At 38.1% G+C, this 22,728-nt stretch overlaps 1 protein-coding gene across 7 annotated transcripts in view; it reads right to left on the bottom strand.

Annotated features, from left to right (window-relative positions):
* The window catches only part of ANKS1B (ankyrin repeat and sterile alpha motif domain containing 1B), a 455,171-nt gene that overhangs the window by 172,523 nt on the left and 259,920 nt on the right, over positions 1 to 22,728 (bottom strand). For all 7 annotated transcript variants that reach the window (XM_026865589.1, XM_026865597.1, XM_026865606.1 and 4 more), the window contains one exon: positions 611 to 709. In XM_026865589.1, coding sequence (XP_026721390.1) covers positions 611 to 709 — 99 coding nt within the window. The remainder of the gene's footprint in view (positions 1 to 610; positions 710 to 22,728) is intronic.

Raw genomic sequence — 22,728 nt, 5'->3', positions numbered from 1 at the left:
TTTAAAATCTATAGTTTAAATCAGCTAGCACCAAAAATTATTGGAAAAATGACTGCAAGTTATTCTGTCCACAGCTGGGAAGCAAAATTTATGTATACAGCAGCAAATCAAATATGAAGCCTGCAGGAAGTCTCTGCATCTCACATGAAAGGCAAGTATTAGGAAAACAATGTTTCATTCAAGGCTTTTAAGAATACTTATATAAGGGGCAAAGTATTTCCAGGCCAACTGCTATGTAAAGACAAACATCTAAGACTCATTGACAGCCTTATTTACACATATGTAATGACAGTCTATAAACACATTGAAAAGCTAAAAATAATGAAAATAAATTCTAAACAGCCATCACTTCAAATTACAGATTTTACTCTCCTTTGCTTCGTTTGTCAATTATATCTATACAAAGTGAGTCCAATGAAATGACATTATTTTATGTCGCATTTGCATATGCAAAAACCATGTCTACAGAAACAGTGAGTTATGTTTATCTCCATTCAAAAAAAGTGTTTTAAATAACATAAAAGCTGTAGGTGTTCCCTTGATTGGATGATGATGATGATGATAATAATAATAATAATAATAATAATAATAATGATAATAGAAAGTATACCTTTGGGAGAAGCTGGATTGCTTGGAGAATTCTCTGTCTGTGTCCAGAGTTAAGGATTCCTATTTCCAAGAGATCCTGATCCTCCATTACATTGCTTCCCTAAAAATAGAAAAAAAAAAAAAAAAAAAAAGTGCAAAAATAACAGATGCCTTCTATAGCATGAAAGAAGCCCTTCTGTTGTCTTTAAAGAACACTTTGCTTAACTTACAGTATCTGACAAGAATCATAAATTACTGATGATTGCACTCATTTTCACAATAACAAAATATGGTGGAAGGCACTTGAACTCATGGACAATTACTATACTGCTGGTAGCACTGCTGGTGGGGAAACTGTAGCTCTCACTCAAATCAGATACCAGATGTGAACCTTCTTTCATTTGACCAGAACCAAGGGCGTGACTACAGAAATGTTCAGAAACTTCATTTTTCAATTCCCCTCTTCCCTCACCCAACTATCCATGCTATTTATTTTTCTCCAGACTGGAAAATACTTAACACAGAATAAGATGAGCAGAGTGGATGAGGATAAAATTATTTAGTTCCTTGTTAGTAAAATCGTGAAGAAGTGCAGTGGTATCAACAAACCCCATACAGTCCCTATCCACCTAAATTTTAACTCTACCAGTGCAATCCTAACTTTCTGTCACTGCTCCTATCTCCCCGCTTGCAGGCAGGTCAAATAATTCCTAACATGCAAACAGCTGAAAAAGACCATCTGTTCAAACAATACACAAAATAATTGCCCACAAATGTCCAAAAAATAAGCCTCCACAATTCAAACCTCTATTCTTAGAAGTTGCTATCAGTAGGAGAGGTCTCACAGATATATAAATAGGATAATACGAATCCTAAGTTCAAGGAGTCTGACACCACCTAGATAGTAAGTTCAGCATTTGAAGGTTAAGGTACTTGGTTAGCTGGCAGTGATTATTTGGAATCAGAGGAGGCACAACAGTAGCTCAGAAAGGGAATTGCAGCCAGGGATCAAATAAAGGTGGTTCAAAGTAGGCTGGCAATCTTGTATTCTTTTTTTAGACTACCTCATTTCAGACAAAACCTCAGCTTTTAAAAAATTATTTTATTTTTAAAAAGCTTATAACTATTGCAGTTGCAAACAAAACCTGCAAAACCCAGATGACCTGTCTTGAACCCTTACCCCTGTTGGAGTCTCATGACGCTGATTTTGCTATAAGCAACAATCATTACTATTCATACTCATTTAACATCATCATGAAATAGGCTTTATGTGAGCAAATCTATGAAAACTTCATGTCCACCTTTCCATTTGGCTTTCTGCTTCTGACTCAGTAGAGCTCTTAAGCAGCAGCAAACTGAAAAGCTAATAGACACATAAAAGAACATACTTAAATACTTTGCTGAATCAGGGCTTAATAATGGGTATGATTCTATCTGAATACCAAGTCTCTTGTCCCACAGCAACATAGCTTTCTTTCAAAAAGCACACTGGAATATGCAATACTTCACCCTGTTCAGCTGCTAAATCTTCACTCTTTTCACATGGACTGATTAGTTTACAGATGTACTCTTGAGCACTCTCAAGTGCGACTCTGCAGAGTATCCTACAAAATCTAGGGGATGTCTTTTAGGGCAATCATGGAAACTTTGCAAAGCTATTACATTTAAAATTATATTTCAGACTAAGTGCTATGATTTAAGACTACAAGTCTGCCAATCATAACCTGAAAGAATTTGTGTGCAGCATTCAGAACAGGAGCATGCAGACCTGCTCTAAATGGAGCTGTGCAATCATGCTGGTTTAAGTAGATCACATGGTATAAGAGTGCATGCAGCACAGGCTGTGCCAACAGTGATAGTGATGAGGTGGGGTTAATACCCCTTCATCTCCACAGTAAACACATAAAAAATATAATTTCCCCTTTCTTCCTTTCTCCTTTAAATAACCTAAAGTAGGCTGTAAACTTACAGTAAGAACTGGGGAAAAAAACCCCTTCCATTTAGGGCTGGGTTCTCTAGCTGCTGGAAATAGCTAGTAGCATGAATGGATTTAAGGAAACTGAGCCAACTGAGGATCCAGTCCAAAACAAAGGCTATACATTTTCATTCATTTTAATAAATGCAGCTATTTTGTTTACAGCTATTGCTTTCACTCCATTTCACTGTTTTTCAGATTTCACCTTTCATCGCTACATGATGTTTATGCACAATCATAGTGTACTCATCACCAAGGTCCTGCACAGTGTTTACTGGTGTCAGTAACCTCGGCATCCAGCTTCAAATATTGCAATGTTTAAAACTCAGTTCAACTAACAGGCACAGGAAAAATCCTGTCTATTTGCACATCATTGCTGCATAGCAGAGAAAGCATTATTTTATGAATTCTTTACTGTTGTGTTTTTCCTTATATATCAGTTCATATATTTTGTTTCTTTGTAGTTGGTATTATATATTTTTTAAAGTATGTCAGGGTTACAAAATCAAATATTAAAAACTTGGGGAAGGTTGGAATTCATGTTGCCTCCAGTCTAAGGCGGCAGCAACCTGGTTCTTCAATGCGCTCAGGTTTTGGAGCTTTTGCTGTGTGTTACCACCAGCGTCAATAGTAGCAGACACTCATCTCTCCTGTAAAACAGATATCACTGTCTCCTGCCATGGAGCTAAACCAGCTCTTCATCTTTATACATGAGCAAACCAGGAAACTTTAGATATTCAGTATAATCCACAATTGCTTAGCACAGAGGAGCAAACTTATAGTAGTAGAAGGCTGCCGTCTGCTTTGCAGACATACCTGTGGAGAGAGAAACAATCCCCCTTATTCCTATCTTCCTGGTGTCTGCTCCCATTTTCCCCTTAATTTCAGTCCCTGATCCTTTTTTTACCTGATTATCCTTATTGCACTCCTCCAGTCTCCTTCCATAGGCTCCTATGTGGAGAGTGAGGAAAACCCAACTTTCTTCTGTGGCAGGTCAGAGACAAGAGGATAAATACTCTCCCTGCTCTTAGCTGCCATGCACACATTTATAATAAATTGGGCCAAATTTAACCTCAATTAACTTTACATGGTTAAGAGATTACATGGTAAATGTAATTAAAATTAATATGAATGCAAGAGTGTCTTTTCAACACTATTTCAGCCTTAAAAATAGAGCTATATTACCTGAAACATTCACCAAAATCAAATCATTCTAGTAGACACCTAGAGAATTTGAGTCCAAAGATTTAACTTTGATATGCTTATATACAAACCTGGTTCTTCTAACAGGAAATATGGGACAGCAATCTCGACTGGGGTTATTATGCTTTTATTATGTAATAAAAACATAAGAGGCTTTGTGATACTGTAGCTTCTTAAATCTATAGGAAAACTTAGTTGGAAGGAAAAATTACTTCTTGGAATTAAAGCAGTGAAAATATATCAAAATTGCTTATACTAGGATAGATTCAGATCTCATTTGTTTCCTTTCTCTTTAATGCATAAGGGATAGTCTCACTTACGAATTAGAAAGATCCTGCTTCTGAAGTTCCAGTTAGGAAAGAGTGTAGCTGACACCCCCCCACCCCCACCCCCCCAAGGATTTGTGTTTCTGCATAACTCTCAGGAATATCATCTTTTTCCCTGTAAGCACATCCAGGAAGCCAATCTCCTGAGTAAGAAGGCAGTAGTTTCACAGAACAGTTGGGCTCAAGAAGGAAGGAAAAACGACTCTGCATGTGGGAGACTGGAGGCATATGAAAAACAACACAATTTAAAAACCCCAGAAATTTTGCCAAAATCTGAGATAATTCCTATAAATAATTTCAGAACGAAATACGTAATGGTAAACTATGAGATAAAGATTTTATTGGCATTGATTTGTTTCACACAAAATCACCCCTGGCACTGTCTACCTGAGGTTAATACAGTCTTTCTGAAAAATGCTGGATTAAACCTTTATACGAGAGTCCAAATATATGTAAATGCAGATATATGTATACAGAATATTTAGAAAACAACTTAATCTGGAATTTGTCAGATTTATAGCACACACCCCCCTCTATTAAAAATAACCTAATAATTTCATTTACTATCAAAAGAGAACAACTTTCAAGATTCTGCTGCATCATCAACATAATGAGATCAGTAGGGACTCTCCGCTGGTACAGGCGGCACCTAACACATAGCAATGGGTAGGATCATGGTGCATGCAAATCACAGTCAAGGCCTGGTGGGTGTTCAAAGTGCCTTGCCAATATCTCTACTGATGTGTACTGCACTGAATCTCACCCTGGCTGACTGAGGCTTGACACTGCAGGAGCACAGCTGGGGCATCTGAATGGAGCTGGGGCAGCAGACCTCATACTTGGACTTAACAGGGCTGCTGGAAATAAGACCTGGCACAGAAAGGAAAAAAGAGAATATGGGAGGTGGGGCACTTAGCTGGAGTATCCTAGAGCACTGAGAGAACCATCATTCCTGCGGGTCAGATAAGAGGTGGGAGCCAGGCAGGAGCAGATGGGAATGTACTTCCATTATACATGCGTGGAGACTGAAGTCAGATTGAAAACAGACCAACAGCATCAAAGAGCTCTATTCCTTCTTACCCCTTCCACCTCAAATGAATAACTGGAAAGAAAGGGAGCAGGCATCTGATACCATTGGGAACAAAGACTGTTACGAAGCACATCCTCAACAGCTCACTTAAACCTGCCCTCTTCTCAGTCTGAATTGCTTTGCTTCTCATCCACCTAATGATAATATCCTTCTAAACTGCATCCCCTTGGAATAGTTGACATCTGAACTGTCATCTGGCTGGGAATAAATCAGACACATTTCACAATGAGGTTAAGGACACATGGAATAACAAGGACTTTTCTTTTTTGTTGTCTAAATCATATGACAGAAGACTTATAAATTTTCACCACAACATCGCTTTTCCACAAGGTAAAAGAGTTTATTTCTTAGACACTTGCAAGAAATGACTAGAGAAATATAGCTTTCAGTAATAAACACTGCCTCTTACTAGTGCAAAAATTTCAAGCAATGTGTCACATGTTTCATTTCCAAACAAGAACTGGAAAAAAACCAGAATTTATCAAGCTTCAGTGAGTGAAAAGGTTTTGCCTCTCACTAGCATTGCCACTCTTAACATGAAAACAAGATCTGTAAGAATGATTATTGAGTGAAATGCTTAACTTGTACTTTCAGGTCAGAAAGATTCATCAGATTCCCAGAGATACTGCAGAAATTGTTATTTCACCTACAAACCTGACAAGATTATTTTAGAAAAATCCCCTGCAGAAGCATGAAATTTTGCCTTGGAGGAAAAAGATTGCATATAAAGTATGTTGGGAAGAAAGGACCAGGCATGTTGCAAAATAATCATTTGACAATATTCTTCCAAAATTATTTTGCTTTTAAACTACTGATACGCATTCTCAATGCTCACCTTGCTCTATTGTCAGTCTTTACATTTATGACTTTCCTAGCAATTTAAAAGCCCACAAAACCAAAGAGAAAGCTGGAAGAAAGTTTTCCATATTACTGTCATTTTGTCAGGAAGTAATAATAAAGTACTATTGAAATGTTAACTAAAAAAAGCCATTTCACTTATAAGAGTGGGGTGATAGCAATCCAGAGCCCTAATTTTGCAAACTGTGCATAAAGATAGAAGGTGATATGAGTAGGGTCAGTTTATAAAGGAGTCCCAATAGTCCCACTCTACCTAAGTTTTAAATACATCTCTCTGGTTCACATTCAGCTCTTCCAAAAGTGAACCTGAAGTAACCATCAAAAGCTTTTCAAATACTGATAGTCAAATAAGCATATAGTTACAGACCTTTCACACAACATGAATAGTTAATTAAAGTATGGTGATAATTAAACAATACTGATAGCTGGGACAAGGATCCTTGTAGGAAGAATTTCTGCTATTTTTATATCATCTTCCTTGTAGCACTGATTCATTACAACCAACACAATTGTCACATGCAAATTAACTGCACAGATAAGGTGGCAATTGAAAAAATTACCTCTGATGTCACACTTGGCCCACTTAATTGCTAACACTGTTGACCCAACTCTGCCTATTTAGTCATAACAATTCAATAAAATAATTATTAATACTTACCTAAATTATATCTTAATGTCTTGAATGTATACTGTGAAGATAATTTCACTTCATTTGAGTAATGAAAATTCCAGAGAGTCTATATTGTACCATTATTCAGATTACTTGAGATAAATGCTAGTTATCTTAGATGTTAAATTTCTCAAAGGACCCACTTTAAAATCCATATTACTGTGAGTTAATTAACAGACTTCTAAATTATCAGAAAAATATTCCTTTCTCCAATAAATTTGTAAGTTTGGGGAGTGTAAGAAGGGGCAAACATGATCTTTTCAGACATAACAAAAATGCTGAATACCTGTTCTGTATGTAAAATGGAGTTCTGTTTAACCTTGAAGCTTTGTAAAAGTGTAAACTCAGTTCAACTCCCTAAATGTCTCACAGAAGTATTCCTTCCTCACATTTTTATCAACCCATGTCATGTTGTTTAAAATGTGAGCTACCCAAATCAGCCTGGAGAGTACAAAACACAGAGTCAAATACACTGACTGTAAAATTCTGGGCAGGATCCATGTGTTAAAAATAGATTATTCACAGAAAGGGTCTGTGAAATAGCAGCAAGGAAAACAGATGCTCAAGAAAATACTTAAGCCTTCACACACTTATGCCCTAAAATCACAACTGAGGTCTTGGAAGTGTTTGTTCATCTCCTTCCTGCAACTGAACCCTGCTCACACCGGCAGATTTACCTTTGGGCTGCCCAGTGTTTGAGCTCTGTTCTGAGCAGACAGAGCAGCTGGAAACCACATCGGACCTTTGAGTGAGTCTAAAAAATGGGTCCTTCTCTTAGATGCCATCAGAGCTTGATCTGGTAGTAAGTCTGAGAGCATGCCCAAGGTAGAAACACAGGAGCAGAGCATGAACTGGCAGCTGCTCTTAAAAATGTGATGGAAGGAGGAAGAATTGCTTTATCTTTCTTTCTCATAGTACAGCCCAGACAGAAGATTGATGCAGAAGGTGGGAGATCAGATTTATGTCTTTCTCAAACTCGAATTTCCTAAAGAGCGAGTAAGCTATGCACAATTGATAGGAAAGGGCACTGTGGGATTGAGGAGGAATCATTCACTGGTCCTGCTGAAACGAAAACTGCTGTAAAGTTTAGTCAGTAAGGCAGGAAAGAATATTATCCTTTAGACCAGTGAAAGCTGACTGTGGTAATGCAATCTTCTTGTGCTGTTGCTAGAAAGATTTCTGGTTTTCATCCAGTGACTGCCAAATAAAAAGAGAGAAAAATATAAAAATTCAGGACTTTTCATTTCTTTCAATCAAGTATCCTAACTTCTATGCTACAGATTCATGCTTCTGCTGCATACTGTAGTTTGAAATAAAACAGTGTACCAACTGTCCTCATACAAAGGGACAACTTGGATGTCAAGATCCAGGAAGCAGCACAGGAAATCCAGCCTCCAAATGGTGTCTAATGCAAGGCTGCAAAGAGAGGCAAAACTTTCAGATATAACTCCTGTTTTGAAGCATATTATTGGCTTCCTCTGCTTAGCATTGCAAACCCCTTTCTTAAATGCCTTTATCTTCCTATTAAGTTATACAGGTCTTATGTGCCTAATTGAATTGTAGGGATCCCACTCCCAGAGACAGGAATTGTATAGTCAAGCATGGTGATGCTTACTATTGCTGCAGGTAACTGCATTTTTAATTTGGTCTTGGAGGCCTCACCTGGCTGTTTGGAGTCCACACTGTGGATGAGCAAAATGAGAGTACTGACTAACTTTCAGGTGCCCAAACTATTTTCAGGACCTAGCTGCTAGTAATTGGAGGCTGTTAGGTCAACTGAACTTGCTATTTTGTTTAATATTACTAAATACAATAAAATATGAAGCAGCTCCCAAAAATGAGAAATACTGGAAAATGAATGGTGTTTTCTATGTGTCACTGATTTACTGTGTTTAAATGCATTTTACGTTCCATCATGCTGCTTTTGGTCTGTAGTGGTGAAGCAAGGGTAAAATGTAAGAGAGTTTGTGAGCTAATAAGGAATGGGAATACAGTAACTTTCTCTAGGTGAAAATTAAAAGGGTGCAGGGAAAATACACAGTCAGGCTTGCCTGCTAAATACAATCGTTATGTTGAGACCCATTTTAACATATTCCTACAGATTTTGTTTGCTAAGGCGGGCACAACGAACAGCAGGATTGAATAAGGTATTGTCATCTGCCACTGCACCCAGATGAGATTTCTGTTACACGTGATTTTTCTTATACAAACCATTGTGATTTATTTCCATGGTATGTACAGAGATTGTACTAGCCAGGTCCCTGAAGACTAAGAGATAAGCAGAGATGGCCTCCATTTTCTTCAAACTCTTTCTAAAAATAAGAGAACATTTGATTAAGGGTTGACAATTTTCTATTCATCCTTTGCTTGTTCTTGTAATTCATTTTGCATGGGAAGTGGGCTGTGTTTTTCTTATCCCTTCCAATTCAGCAGCCGGGTGGCTGGCTTTGCGGGCCCACTCCCGTCACCACGGCAACCAGCAGATCGCTGCGATGTGATCCCATGCGCTTTATGTCATTACAGTGCTATTGTTCTCCAGTAACGATTTGAGAGATGCGTTTCCCTATTCTTATAAAAGAGGATTAATTATCGTTCCACTGGTCATCCCATGTGTCACAGGTAGACTACAGCATCGTATTAGGATGCATTTCGCTTTACATGTAGCAACTTCAAGAATGACCGGTCTACACCATGAAGCCTGTGTTCAGCACCAAGCAGATACTGCTCCTCATAAACATGCTAGAGAATATGAATCAAGGCTGTAGTTCTCAAGAATCATCAGTATGATCACACTATCTGAGATCAAAGGTCTCTCTAACTCATTGGTTCAGAGTCTTTGCTAGTGGTCAAAACTGTCCAGAAAAGCAAAGTATATAAATAATGTGTCTTATATAATTTTTTCCACTCTCATCTTTGGGCTAATTTAAAGTTAAGCATATGGGCATTTAGCTACACTAGAGACTGAGTGATGGATAAAGCAGGCAGAAAAACTGATTTTGCTAAATACAAATCCACCATAGATTTCAATGGATATGTAAGACTCAGCTGCTCTTTATCATTTGGAGGAAGCTGATTTACCATATCTTTTCTAGACTGCATCACATAATCCCTGCACTCAAAGATTATTTCTTTTTATGTTTTGTAGAGGTGGCAGAAGTCCTGGACTATACCTCTATCTTTGGGATGATATATTCCACAAGAAAAGAGCAGTCCCTTCAAAACCGTGTTATGATGACAGGCCCAAACTTGTAGAGTGCATGGAAGAAAGGATATTTAGAATCATAGAATCAGAATCACAGAATGGTTTGGGTCAGAAGGGATCATCAAAGCTCATCTAGTCCAACCCCCCTGCCATAGGAAGGGACATTTTCATGTTGCTCAAAACCTCATCGAACCTGATCTTGAACACTTTCAGGGATGGGTCATCCACCAACATCTCTGGACAACCTGTTTCAGTGTCCCACCACCATCACTGCAAAAAATATTCTTCCTTATGTCCAATCTGATTCTACCCTCTTTCAGTTTAAAACCATTGACTCGTCCTGTCACTACAGGCCCTGGTAAAAAGACTCTTTCCATTTATATACTGTAAGGCCACAATAAGGTCTCATTGCAGCTTTCTCTTCTCCAGGTTGAATAACCCAAACTGTCTTAGCCTTGATCATTTTTGTGGCCCTTCTCTGGACCTGCTCTAACAGGTCCATGTCCTTCTTATGTTGGAGGCCCCAGAGCTGTACTGGTGGGGTCTCACAGCAGTGGAGTAAAGGGGGAGAATCACCTCCCTTGGCCTGCTGGCCATGCTTCTTTTGATGCAGCCCAGGATAGGATTGGCTTTCTGGGCTGCAAGTGGACATTGTTGGCTTTTGTCCAATTTTTCATCCATCAGTATCCCCAAGTCCTTCTCTTCAGGGCTGGTCTTAATCAATTCCTCCTCCAGTATGTACTGATATTGGGGGTTGCCCCAACCCAGGTCCAGGACCTTGCATTTGGCCTTGTTGAACCACATGAGGTTCACATGGGCCCATTCCTCAAGCCCGTCAAGGTCCTTCTGGATGGCATCCCTTATATACATAAAGGGGATATTTCACTCTCTATCCTTTACTGATCCCTGAAACACTTGAGCAAGGTATAACCGGACAATGAGTCCAAAGAATGAGGGTAAGTGTACTGGGTCTGGCTGAGCTGGAATTGGTTTCCCCCTACAGCAGCCCTCACGGTGCTGTGTTCTATGCTGGGAGCTGGCAGGGTGTTGGTAGCACCCTGGTGTTGTGGCTGCTGCTGAGCAGGGCTTACACAGCACCAAGGCTCTTGCCGACATTTCCCCTCGCAGTGGGACGGGGTGGGTAAGATCTTGGGAGGGGACACAGCCAGGACAGCTGACCTGAACTGACCAAAGGGATATTCCAGACCATGTGACGTTTGCTCAGTACAAAGCTGGGAGAAAGGAGGAAGGGGGTGGGGTCACCCTTGGTCCTCCGAGGCAACCACTACGCGTATGGGAGCCCTGATCCTGAGAAGGCCCGACATCGCCTGTCCATGGGAAGGAGAGAATAAATCTCTTTTCTTTTTTTGCTTCCGTGGGCGGACCTTTGCTTTGCTTATATTAAAACTGCTTTTGTTTTACCCTCAAGGGCTGGCCTATCTTATTCTTTCCCATCTTTGTCCTGTTGAGAAAACAAGGGGAAGGGGAGGAAGTGATAAAGTGACTTGGTGTGTACCCAGCATTTAGCCAAGGTCAAACCACCACAGAAAGACATCTCATTTATGCTAACTTTATCCAAAAATTAAAGGTTCCATTTTGGAACACAACTGAATAGCCACTGATATGTGAGAAATGCACTCTGGAGTGATTCAAAGATCACTGCATTTCTTAATATTTCTTTGTCAACCCATGACAACACATTTTTAATATTAAACTGTAGCATTTTGTGTAGCATGATGTAGCTGTGTCACCAATAATGCAGCAACTGTGTCACCCAGAACCTATAAAAAAACCTGTGTAGCTATTGACTGGATCACATATAAAATATTAATTACCACAGGCATCAAAATAGTTTGCCCACAATTTTTAAGTTTCTTGCCATTGAACAATAAAATTTATAATTCTGGAATGTAAAAGTAAACAAACACATTCAATGAATAAACAAACAATTGCAAAATCAGATTTCTGGCTGCGTGAGCCAGGTACTAAACTGTCTACTTTGCGTTCCCTTCCTCCCTTCATATCTGTTTCTTCTCCCTGTGCAACTTATTTCCAATCCACATACTGTATTCAGATACAGTTCTAATACTGTGACTTTTCTTCCTGTTCACGTTCTCTGCTTTATTTACACACTTTTCACTCTTTTGCAAATATTCTTGTACTGTTTATCTCAGATACAACACAAAAGCAGTAATTAGTGTGACTATCATAGTTCTCTGTTTTCTACCCATATCTGAGTAGTTAGAGGTTACAAACACTTACACAACATGACATTTTTATACCAATTCATAAATCACTTGCACATATAGTGGCAGGCTTATTATAATATTTTATAATCTTTTATTAATGGTGAATATAAGAAAAAAATCCATGCATTTGAAGATGGCTGTTATCAGAAATTCAACTATGTCTACAGTCAAAGCAAATACTAGTTGTGAAACTTGAAGTCACATATTCATCTCACAGTGTCCTGGTTCAGCTAGGATAGGGTTAAGTTTCCCCAGCAGAGAGAGAGGGGGAAGGGATCTCCAGCCGGGTTATTCATACCATGCTGATGTCAGGTCGGAGTGTGGGAACTTTTTCCTTCGTGGCTTTGGTGGCGGAGAGCTCACAGCCGGCTTGTTCTGTAACCATTTGCGGTATTTCTCTGTTTATCTTTTGTCTTGCTTACTGTTATTGCTGTTTATTGTTGTTATCATTGCTACTGTTGTTGTTCAGATTGTTTATCACACTGTTGTATTAAATTTCTACTTATTTTAACCCGGGTTTGTGCCTCACTGCCAGCCCGACCAGCTGAAGGTGGGGGAGGGGCAATGGCAACGTGGTATCCAGTCCCGGCAGGGCTTAAACCACCACACACAGGCAGTCCTAGCATCCTGATATAGCTTTTTGAACTATTCTTCCTGCCTAGTAAATTTACCTAGTAAAGGTAAACTTGTTTTTTATCTGAGGGCCTGATCATTCTTTCCATAGATGTACTGCATTTTTCATAAAAATCTGAAATAACATGTTCAAAATTAATGAGAAGAAAACTTGATATATTCTTATGGTAGTATTACCTGTACATGGAATAATCTGGTCCCAAAACACTATGAAAGGATTATTCAATGTTGCTACATACAGCTGATTTTCCAAGCACGCATGTTGGGATATCTGCTGTCAGAGTCCAGTAATCTGACACTCTAGTACTTAATTTCCCTCAGTCATGAGGAAACCTTCATGCAAGTCAGTCCACCTTGTCTGGCACCCTTCTTCCTGACACTACTGTGATGAGTGTTTCCACCAATTCCTTTCCTATACAAGGATACTGCATTCAACAACTAACCTTTAGGGAGTCTTTGAGGCCTCCCCCCATCCAAATTCAAGTAGTTTTACTGACGCTTTGCAGATTTCTTTGTGATCAAACTATTTGTAATTTAACTTTTATTTGTAATAAAAAATACTCATAATGGTCCAGGTGAGCACTTGTGAGACTCTCACTGGTCCCTTCTCCCACTAATATCAGGTCCAAAACAGACCCGGCTTCCAACAAATGAGACAATAAAACTGTATGCTTCTGAGTTAAAGACACAAGATTATGGGACACTGTAACTTCACTTGATATAATTTCTAGATTTCAGTACACCTTCTTAAAAGGAGAAGTTACTGCAATGAATAAAACAGACAAAATAAGAGCTGTCGATCCTCACGACACATTAAATTTGTGTTGCAAAGTCACAAAGCTACAAAACACCAGAATGAAGACTGTTCAACACTGGCTAACCACCCCTCACCCCAGGATACATATTCTACATGGCATCATACAGACAGTATAATTATATGTCTGAATAATTAATTAATTCAGTGTACTTACAAAATAATTTATATTTATTTTCTTTAGCCTTTATAATTCTGTGTGTGGGTCCATGTCTTATATATAGCTTTACATTGAAGACCTTACCAGTAAGAACAATTTACTTTCTTCAGACTTTTTTTAGACATTCATTAAAATAATACTAGACAGGTCCAAAACAGGAATGAATACATTTTATAAGACTCCTTCAAGTCAAGGTGGCATTTTTATACCTATTATAAAGATAAAGAATTAAAGTAGGACTAATCTATTCGTTCTCAGTGCCTAAATGCAGGGGTTATCTATCTACATATGTATTTACAGGACATCTACAGTCAAATTCACTTTTAGCTGTGAGCACTAACACTTCAGCTAATCCAAATTCTTCTTCTTCTTCTTCTTCTTCCTTTGCACATATGTATCAAAGCGTTTTCAGTGCAACAGTTTTATCGGAAATGCTTTTAACGGTTTGTATCTAGCTGTTCAAGTAAATCAGAAGCCTTAGGCACCTTGGAAAGTAGAAAAATCTGAGTAAGATGGTACTACAAAGCACAGTGGAGAGCATGATGAACTTTCTGCAAGGAGTCAGCTTAAGCCCAGTCAAGCAAACTAGCTTGGCACCAGCTCTGTTGGGCCATAACTGTCTCCCAAATAGTGACATTTCTGTGAAAATCCAGTTAAATGTTCCTCTGCTTTTGTTCAGGACTCCCTAAAATGTTTTAAGTCAGTAAAAGAACTTAGATGAGAAGCAGTTATCCTCCGTCCCCCTCTTTCTCTTCTTTTATTCCCTCCCTTTCTTCCTCTTCACCCTCTTTCCTTCCTCCTTTGATTTGGAGATAAGAAAGACATATGGTGAATTCTTCTGAGGAAAGAGAAAACGGAGAAAAGGAGAACATTGGGAGCACAAGGAGAGTCCAGTCTGCAGGGATGGTGAGGCATGGGGAGAGCTCAGAAACACAAATGCATTTTGGGGGGCAGAGAGAGACACAGAGAATCTCAGAAATAAAGAGAAAGGAAAAGAGGTATATGGGTGGCTCCAGGAGAGACAATAGGAATGCTAAGAAACAGTTTCTGTCATGAGTTTGGTTTACAGAGGAATAAAATGCATGACCTGAAAATTAATGATAAATTACATATAGCTAGCTCATACACAGAAAATATGTTCCTGATTCATTTTGTTTGGGGCATAAAAATATTACTAAGTATTAAATACTTGGTTTGTTTTTTTCTGTGCTATTTTTAGCTTGATTCCATCCTTGCCACTGAATTTATTCAGAATTTAACTGAAGGTACTCAGTGAGATTACTCAGGAAATCTGGTTACCTCTGACTCCCTCCCGAGAAACCCTGCTCTGCAACTACAGGTACTTATCTGTACTATCAAAGGACAGACACAAGCAGATAATTAGCCACAAGGTAGTTATTAACATACAGATATTTTTATCCCAGGATCCTCTCTTGATTTCATGTATGTGGGCCAGAAACATTACATACTTTCCTAGCCAGATAACTGAGGGAACAGAGAAGCATCTTCCCTAAACTCATAAATCAAAGGCTGACCTCAGGAAAGACTCTTAGGTGTATTGTCCTATGCATTCTCCATGGACCAGGCTTCTTCTGCATCTGCTAGCAAGTGTTTTATTTATTCTCTTTTCTCCTGAGTCTCCATTTCTTATTGGTCGAGAAGGAAGGGAATCAGCAAGCATTTTCAACAATACATATATGAAGCAAGATGCTATTACATACATAGAGAGTTAAGAGAGAAATCAAACCATACAAGCAGGAACATCAGAATTTGCTGACAAAAAGCCTGATATTACAGGGAACTAAAGATTTGTCTGTATCTGGATTCTCTGGTGTAGTATTCCACTCTTGTTGCAAAGTTATTTTTCTAGGCAGAAAGAGAAGGTCTTCTATTTCTATAGGCAATAAAACAAGTACTTAAAAAATCAGAGCATCAGGAAATAAAAGGTTCGTGGACAGAATAGATACAATTCCAAATTCCAAGAGATTGAAACTGAAATAAAATAACTTGCATTGTCAATTTATAATTCCTTTCTGGCAACAAGAGGGATACCTAGGGAGTTCAGAGAAGCTAACAGAACTGTAATATTCATACTATATTTAAAAATGAATCAAGGGTAAAAACCAACTCAGTATTGTGCAATCATTTAATCTAATGCAGCATAGCAGCTAAAATCTGTTATTTCTCTATAAACACCATTTTAACTTACTTCAAGAAGTGGGTTTTGTATGTGATTAAAAGGGCAGCTGTTTGGAGAGAACATACCTGAAACAGTGAAAAAGCTGTTAAATAGTGTGGCTGCTGAAGAACAGAAGCTATCAATCATTTCAGAGATTTTGAGAGCTGTAACTGTTTGTTTTTAGCATGAGCTGTAAAATTCCAGTGAATAAGAGGCAGATTTCCCCTCCCCCTGCCTCTTCCTAATTGCAAAGGAGGATTGTTCACAGGGGGCCAGTCTTTACCAATTCACAGCTGCTAACTAGGCAGTCAGAGAAAATATTGCTTAGGATTTATATCAGAAAGGCCATTTGATAGGTGTTTATCCAGCATATTTTTATTCATGGTATTCCAGTTTTTAATATTTGAACTGACTGTTAGCACTTGTATCCACAGTAACCTTATCTCTCCATATCTGCCGCCTGGGCAAATACTTTGGCTTTTATATTTCAAAACTTCCATCTAGATCTAGTCTTTGGATCAAAAAAAAATTTAAAGAATTATTATCCAGTCAAAGACTTTCAACACAAATCTAAAGCAGGTATGTTACATGTTTCAAATGTAACCCATGATTATTCCCATCGATAATGTTATTAAATCATTCAGTGTCCAATAATTCAATAAAATCCTGCGTAAGATAATACTAATAAACATCTGAAACATGAGATTTCAGTTGTCATGAGCTGTATCTACAAGAAGTCTCTGTATCCTCTGTTTCATCAGACTAGTCAGTCTAAAACAGATGCAGGGTATTGTTGCATGGAGATTTTATCCTATATACACTGTAATTGGAGCTTAATGAGTGACAGCAAAAGATACAGAATATAATGTGTTCCATAGTGAATAAAATGTTTGAAATTATAATGTAGGGTTTAAAGTCTACAAAAGTAAATTATTTGGGAAGTACTTGCTTTCCTGAAAATATATTTCAAGGAGTGGATTAAGAACAAGAACAGAGACCAGGTGTGAATTTCATTGTTTGACCTTGTATTCACGATGAATAAAAGCTTGTTGTTAATTTAATCATTTATGCTTATGTGGAAGAAAATCATAGTTAAGACAAGGCAGTTTGCTTTGTCTGCACTGGGCCTTTACCTTACTTTCAGCAGTTGAAGAATGTATCTCTTTTCCCTTTGAAAGTCAAGAACATCAAACTTTCTTAGAACTGAACCTGTGCTTAGACCCATGTAAAAGACTTGGGCAAAGGTTTTGTAGGTTGACCTCTGATGCACACAGCTCAGCTTCCAAAAAAATCGTGACAAAAGTGTTTCTAACTGAATATGTTAATTTTTTAATTGGTTAAAGTTATCATCAGAAGTGTTATTCTTTTATCTTTTCTAACTCTTCATAACCCAGTTTCTAAAACGCAAATGCAAATGAGAAGCATGTTTGGATGTGTAAGTACTTTAGAGTGGTAACGAGTGATAACACAGTTCTAATGTTCCAGATGAACAATACCAGACAAGTGTAAATCACTGCTGAATGAGAAAAGAAGGTAGTTTGGGGTTCTCATAACTGTTTTAAACAACCATTGGGCTAAGGTTGTAAAATCATTAAGTAATGCAACATTAGAAAAATAAAGCAAGTTTTATTTTTTGACTGCTAGTTCTTTGAAATGTGTGTTTGTGCACACTCAAATCTCAGTACACTGAACGAGAAAGGAATTTTGATGGAAAAAATTAGAAACCTGTGATTGAAAACTGTATCATAAGGTATATGAATGTGAGGGATGAACCAATATTGCACAGGTGCTGTAACTCTCCAATTCTTTATTTCTGAGCACATGGAATTTTTCACCTTAGTGAATTACTTTTTTTGTGTAACGTGTGTATGTGTGCGCACACACGTGTGTGGGTGCGTGTGTGAATAGGCAGAATGAACAGCATGTTGTGATGGGCAGGCAGGATGGACAGCATGTTGATAAAGGCTTCACAGGTTTCATTGCTTTGTCATTACAAGGGTTAAAACTGATGCTGGGGTGTTGGTACCATAAAAAAAATATGGGCATGGTGTGTGGGAGAAGGAAGCATTTTCACAAATATGAAGGAAAATAGAAGATCTTTAAAGTGACGGTGAGAAAGTTTAGGTGCCCAAGAAATTTAGAAGGAGTCAGGAAACTCTGTACCGGGAATGGTTTGTTTGCATGGCAATTCTGGTACCTCATTCCTGAAGAGCTTTTAAAAGGTAGCTGTAGTTTTACTAGCAAGATTAAGCTTGTCTCCGTTGTCAAAATTTTAATTATTTTTGATGGAAGAAAAGCTTGTCATCTACGTGATGAGAGGCACAATGTGCTGTACAATACATCTGTTTCTTTACTGGTTTTCCTTAAATACTTTGTTCATTTCCCAACTGCGCAGTTAATTCATTTAGCTTTATTCTCTTCCCATTACATCCCATTGCGACATTCTGTTCACTTCCTCATTTTCTCCCCACCAGACTCAGTACTGATGACAGTAACTATCTGTTGCTAATAACATCACCATCCATTTCCTTTTTGAATAAGGCATTAGTTGTATGGTGGAAGGTTGAGGACAAAGAGGTCAGGAGACAGGAAATCTATACTGAGGATAAATCCTGTGATCTGAAATACATGTTAGTACTACATTTGTACTTTATTTGTCCTCTAATAATTCCTTTATTCTCCAGAAGTTCTCAGAGATGATTGCTTAAGGATCTAGTTTTCAGTTTCTTAAGACTCTTCATCAAACGTCACCTAACCTAGATGATTCATATAATTTAGTTAACAAAGTACTCTTATCTGCTTGCAGAATTGATAGCTCTCCCTCTCATATCTCAGTGGTCTTCATTAACACTGTACTAATTCTCATACTTTGTTCTTTATGCTAAAACTAAAATGAGTTTTATCTGACTTCTAGCGGTGGTCACAACTTTGTTAACATTCCTTTTAGTTATAGCATACTGGTAAAATCTTTTCTGAATGTATTTTACTCACATAGTTAATGAAATGTCTTTTTTTTTTCCTCCTATTTTTTTTTTCTTTTTGTATTTTTGTTATTTATCTATTCTTTCATGATATATCTTATTTTAGATTGTTTATATTTTTTTCATCTGCATTAATTCTTGTCCATATAACTACCTGAGCTTTTCTTTCATCATTCAGTCTTCCTTCATAAAGGATAACATGCCCAAGAATCTTATGTTTATTTCCAGTTATCTGTTAGTACTCATTAATCTTTACCTGATAACTACTTCAGAATCTCACTGTAATCAAGCTCCTCTGTACTGCTGTGTCCTTCAAACATCTTTAACTTAGTCACAAAATCTGTCATTGTTTGAGATTAATTTATCTACTGGGCCAGATTTCATTTAATTGTTTCTTGTTGGACAGTGTTCTAAACCAGTAATATACACAACTGTATACTGTGTTCCTTTAAAAATTCCTTTTATTTTATTTTTAAAAAAATATTAAGAAGTATCCCATACGAAACAACTAAGAATAAGCTGTAACATCCTCTTACATACAGGCCACTGGTTTTAAGACTACCATTGCCTTCAATTGCAAAGCTTTCCATTGTTTACCTACAATGTAAATACAATTATAAACGGATTGTCCTTTGAATCTTCAGTAATTTGCTCTGAAGAGTAAAAACTCTTAGCCTTTCCACCTCTCTTAACCATTAAACTTTCTGTTACTTTTAATGACCTTTGCATATTGTCATGTTTTCTGCATCTTTCCTTAGTTATGAAGAATAGCATTATACACATAATTCTATACACAAACATTTCTAATTCTTGAAGATTTACCATTGGTCCTTTTGGTAAAAAAAATCAGCTGTAAAGTTTTGGCCTTAAATAAGTACATAGCAAGAACATTGTATTGGCATTACATCTCTTAAGAGTTATTAAAATGTCATGCTTTATTCTGATTATTGGAATCTTCATCTGCTTTATCAGTCTAACTTTCAGATGAAAAATTTGCTACTAGTTTCTCATAAACTCATATTTAGGGCCAACAGACAGTTCCTCACAAAGGTAGTCTCAGGATAGGATACAGCTCATCAATGTTTCTACTCAAAGATGAAGGCCAGTCTCTGCACTAGGCAGGCTTCTAGCTTGAGCACATTCAACATTAATATTTAACATTGTTAGGATGGGACTAATTCCAGTTCTCAAGTACCTTACTCACAGATATGTATCATGAAATAGTCTCACTTTTAGTGTACATGCAATGTACTATTTACTGTACATGCAATGGTTTTTCTGTGTCTGGATTTGGCCCTCTGATCTTAGTGAGGGTAAGACTGAGCCAAATACATTGTTATGTACATTGGACAAACTCTTTTCTCTCAGATTGCTGTAGAGTGAGCTTCCAAAAGAGGCACATATACACCAGATGTCACTAACCTGAATGGCAGAGGTGAGTGGAAGGGCTTTCCTCTGCATATACTGGCACCTGGATTGCCTACCAGTGTACAGCATCAAGTCCTGTTTATGTGCCTTGTATGTACAACCTTGCGTGGATCAATGTTTAAATGGAGACAGCCAGAATAACCAGAGTAACCCTCACCTAAATGTTAATTTAGGAGAACCTAGCAAACAGGCAGATGGACCTATCCCTGATTATACCTTCAAGATACAACTGTTGAGACAGGTTTAGATAATAGCACACTCCCTCTGACTCTCAAGGAATCCACCATACCCAGGATGTCTTAATATAAGTCAACAGTCTGTTTGTGGATGGGTTCCTTATGAATCAATTGTTCAAGTGAAATACATAAAAATTCTGCCTTGTTTTTCTTTCTTCTGTTGAACAATCTTTACTGCTAAAATTTTCATAAAGTCCTTTGTCAAGTGCAGGATCAGTCACCAGCTTGCAGTGCCTGTGTTTTTCAAACACACACATTACATATATAGATATGTAAACATGAAATCCCTTTCCACTGGGGAATGCACACTGCCTCTCCAGATCTGCTTGCACTCACACAGGATGATTAAGAATGGTCTGAGGCCTCAGGACAGAAAGACAGTGCAAGCTCTAATTTACACATGCAATACTGAGGAGTACATTAATAAGCCCTTCTGTCTCTCGATCAGCTTGAGGAATACCATGACAGAGGCATTAACTGGAGTATGTGGAATGGGATTATTTGTTAGACTTGCTGCTGTTGCAGGATGACAAGCAAAATCTTCATCTTTGGCACCCACCTGAGTTCTAATTTGCAGGTTTTATAGTACAAATCCCTACTAGGATGAAAAAGAAGATCTTGAAGCCTCAGGCCTGGATGTTCTGAGGGAGGAGAAAAAGCTTTAATAAAAATACTTTGTGTTTCCTTTTTGTGTCTACATTTTTGTGTCTACATGAGAGCTTAAGGAGACCTAGTAAAAAAATCATTGTCTATAGCCTAGACAGTGATTCAGCTGGCCAGATGAATCTACTTTAATTTATCCTAAATTGTTAGGCAGCCAGTCTGCTAAATTTCATTGTATGCTCCACTGGCTTTAATGGATTATTAGGTGCTTCACCTAGTTGCCCACAGATATGAATTTAGAGTCACCTGAAGTGCTGCAAATGTACATTGCCTGGAAACCAACTGAAGCTCCACACTAGTATGGGTTTTCCATAGATCCTGTGTGATATATTCCAGGTGTACAGAGATGTCTCAGACATCTCAAGTTATTCCAATACATGGGCAACTAAACTGAGTCCTGAACACCTGACTGGTACACATGTAGATGTCTGTATTTGGACTTTAACTCTGCCCCACTCTATGTTTGGCTAACAGGTTGGACTAAGGGAGGAGTTGGCCTGCCTCAGGAGCCACAGTTGCAAAGGGTTGCCTAGGCGAAGGAGAGGAAGACTCAGAAAAGAGTCGAGTGACAAAGAACCACTTTGCTCAGGAAAGAAGCCAGAGCCACACTGGCACTGAGAGGAGCTCCACAGTTTTAATGTCAAGTTCTGTAAATCTGCCATGAAACTAAAAGCAAGTCCTGGGATTTGCAAGTGAGGTCCAAATGAGGTGATTGAAACTCATGTTCCAGGCATATTTTCTAAGATTTTACTAGATCTTAAACCACAGCTTATTTCAGCATCAGTGGGACTTGTATTCCTTCTACTCTGCTAAAAATGTGTCTTGCTGCATATCACTGACTGATAGTTTTAACGTTGTCTTAAACAGTTATTTATTTCTACACACAGACACTGCTCTGTAAATCTTCTTACACTTCAGATGATGCACGAGTGCCCTGATGAGTCTCTGCAGTAGCCATTATGGACCTGAAAAGCTCAGAGCCTGTATGTTGCAAAGGTTGATCAGCTCTCCTAGGCATGTTAGAAGTTGATTCTGAAAGTCACTAAAGTCACTACAGACTAGAACCCTTGTTAAACATTGGCCTTTTTTTTTTTTTTTATCATCTGCAGCATGGGTAATTTAAGAAAGGTGTTGGCAGACTGACTCACTCTTTCAAGCTTTCGTCTAATGCCCAAATCATCAATCTCTGCACCAGGTATTTTTGGATAAAAGCTGTGGTGGTCTCTACAAATGTGGGACTTGGAGCCAATGCAAATAGATAATTTAGTTCAGGTGCATTTCACCCTAAAGAAATAAAATGGCTTTTGTCCTTTATACTTGATACAGAGTTTAAGATCCTCCAGAGACATTAAAGGTAAGAATTACTGGGTATTCCCAGGCAAATCCCGGAAAATGACAACTGAGAGAGGATAGTCTACAGATAAATTTCAGCTAATTAATAAACATCCAGACCTAGTGAAAAATGAAAGAAAA

Source organism: Athene cunicularia, assembly GCF_003259725.1.
Source record: "Athene cunicularia isolate RWA chromosome 1 unlocalized genomic scaffold, athCun1 chr1_part2, whole genome shotgun sequence".
Taxonomy (NCBI): Eukaryota; Metazoa; Chordata; class Aves; order Strigiformes; family Strigidae; genus Athene; species Athene cunicularia.
The sequence above is the reverse complement of the archived record's forward strand: the minus strand, read 5'-3'. Positions and strand labels throughout refer to the sequence as shown.